This window comes from Pterocles gutturalis, unplaced genomic scaffold, assembly GCF_000699245.1.
Source record: "Pterocles gutturalis isolate BGI_N339 unplaced genomic scaffold, ASM69924v1 scaffold46626, whole genome shotgun sequence".
Taxonomy (NCBI): domain Eukaryota; kingdom Metazoa; phylum Chordata; class Aves; order Pterocliformes; family Pteroclidae; genus Pterocles; species Pterocles gutturalis.
The window spans coordinates 2,106-4,252 of NW_010107250.1; the positions used below are offsets into that span (position 1 = coordinate 2,106).

Consider the following 2,147-nt stretch of genomic DNA (forward strand, 5'->3'; position numbering starts at 1 on the left):
TTTATGATAGCAAAAAATAACCTCGTGCTACTAGTAAAACATTTGGGTTTTTTCCTGCTTAATATTTAATAACTCAAAACACTTTCAGAGATTAAAAGCAGAAACACTGCTTTCCTGCAAATGAACATTTATAGTTCACAGAAGAGGCAGCTGCCATGGAGGCCCTAGCCATTCACTGTGTCTTGGGCGCATGATCCTGTATCCCATGAAATTAGGAGCAGCAGGAACAAGCCCTAGATTGGGCAGGTTTTTTTAAAAAATGTCTCATGTAAGTAAATACTCTTTGTTTTTCAGCTTGTCCAGGAGTTCAATACCCAGGTGGCTCTATATCGGGAGCTGGTTATTTCCATTGGGGATGTCTCAGTCACCTGTCCATCTTTGCATACGGAAATGCACAAAACTCGAACCCGAGGATGTGATATGGCCTATCAGGCTCATCAAAAGCTAGCAGCAATTTCTGGGTAGGAGTCTAACTTCTGTTTAATTAATACTGTTCTCAGATGCACATCTTTGCTAAGTACTGCATTATGTAAACTTTCAGCAAAAGCATTTACTTGTGTTTCTGTTTTAGGCATAGAGATGTATGGCCACAAATCCTACAGAGTGCTCATATCCTTATGATAGTGTGATTTTGGGTCAAATCCTGGTCCCCTCACCAGGGTGATGTCCTGCTGATTTCACTGGATGCTTTTATGTAAAATAAACAGTATTTTACTCCGTATCAGTAGACGACTTTAAAACATCAAGGGAGAAGCCTTGCCTTTCAAGGGTGAATAGGAATAGCTTTCTGCCCAGTCCTTCGCTAGGTGTACCTTACTGAATAGTTTGAGACAACTAGCTCCACTCAACTAGAGACTTAAAAAAATTAGACAAAAAAAATTAAAAGGTGGAAATTACATAAGGTAGGGGAATACAAATACTCTTGCTAAAACCTGTGCTCACATTCTGCATGTTTTAAAATCCCTGTTTGTGTTGAAATGAGGATTAAAGCTTTGCCAGCATATAATGTTTCCATTTATTCTCTGATATTACAGTATATACATTCTTTTCCATGGTGACAGAATGCATCATCACATACTTGAGACTATGCCTCAGTACAGGATAAACCAGCATAAATAGCTGTGTCCTACAAAATGGGAATTCATGCTGCTTACACAAAGTCTAATAATTTGTGGGTTCTTGACTGAGGCATTTGTATTAACACATGTACCCCCTGAGTCGTGTCTCTTTGACTACACTTTGTCACAAATTTCTGGACCTGCCTTATCCACCGTAAACTGTTGTGTGCCACTGGAAAAGAACATTCTTTTTTTGCACCTCTGCCAAATCCCCATTGAAGTTATTTTCATCGCTTTAATGTATATGAGAAATCTTTCGCAGGTCTCTACACACTAACAAACTAAACAGAAGAAAACACTGGCTAGTCATTTTAGTAGAACTGTCAACATTTTCAGACAGGATTTTTGCAAAGACTCTTAAGTTGATGTTGTGACCTCTGATTTGTTCTTAAAAAAAAAAAGTGCTTTTAAGTCACTAGAGTCTGAGAATTAAAAAAAAAAAAAAAACAACAAACCAACTAAAAGATACCAGTGCAATGAAAGTGTGGAAGCAAACAGTAGTGAAATTGATCTTGTGTACTTTCAGACTCAAAAGAGAGACTAGAATAAGCAAAAATAATACATCTGGATAGCAGAATTTAACTTGGGTATTTTTTTTTTTTCCCCCATAAACAAAACCATTGATACATGCTCGTTTAGAAGTATGGAGGTTTTTTAAGTAATCATTTCACAGTTGGGAGTCTGTCATGTACACAAAGATGTCCTGAAGGTTGTGCAGTTGCTGCGAGATTGACATTTAGCTAATCTAAAACTGTTTTAAATAACTCTGATAATAATGTGATATTCATAACAACTGGTAGGTGCTAGAAACCCTCTGGAAATTACTTGTTTGGTTTGACAGACATTTTACAAGTTGTGCTTCACATCCCCACCCTCCTGCAGCTGAGGAAAGCTGTATGAGCCAACTTAACTTCGTTAGTTTATGTGTGAGGAAAGATGGGACATGAAGGTGCAGCAAGGATTCAGTGTGGAAAAGAAGTAGAAGGAGTGTAGTAATAAATGGTTTCAGAGGTTCAGTCTTTAGTTCAG

At 37.7% G+C, this 2,147-nt stretch overlaps 1 protein-coding gene across 1 annotated transcript in view; it reads left to right on the forward strand.

The window, feature by feature from the left end:
- Window positions 1-294: 294 nt before the first annotated feature.
- RGS7BP (regulator of G-protein signaling 7 binding protein) overlaps window positions 295-2,147 on the forward strand; it is a gene marked incomplete at its 5' end in the record, with an annotated part of 36,127 nt that continues 34,274 nt past the window's right edge. Inside the window, one exon of the mRNA XM_010088029.1 lies at window positions 295-461. Within this exon, the coding sequence (XP_010086331.1) occupies window positions 295-461 (167 nt within the window). The remainder of the gene's footprint in view (window positions 462-2,147) is intronic.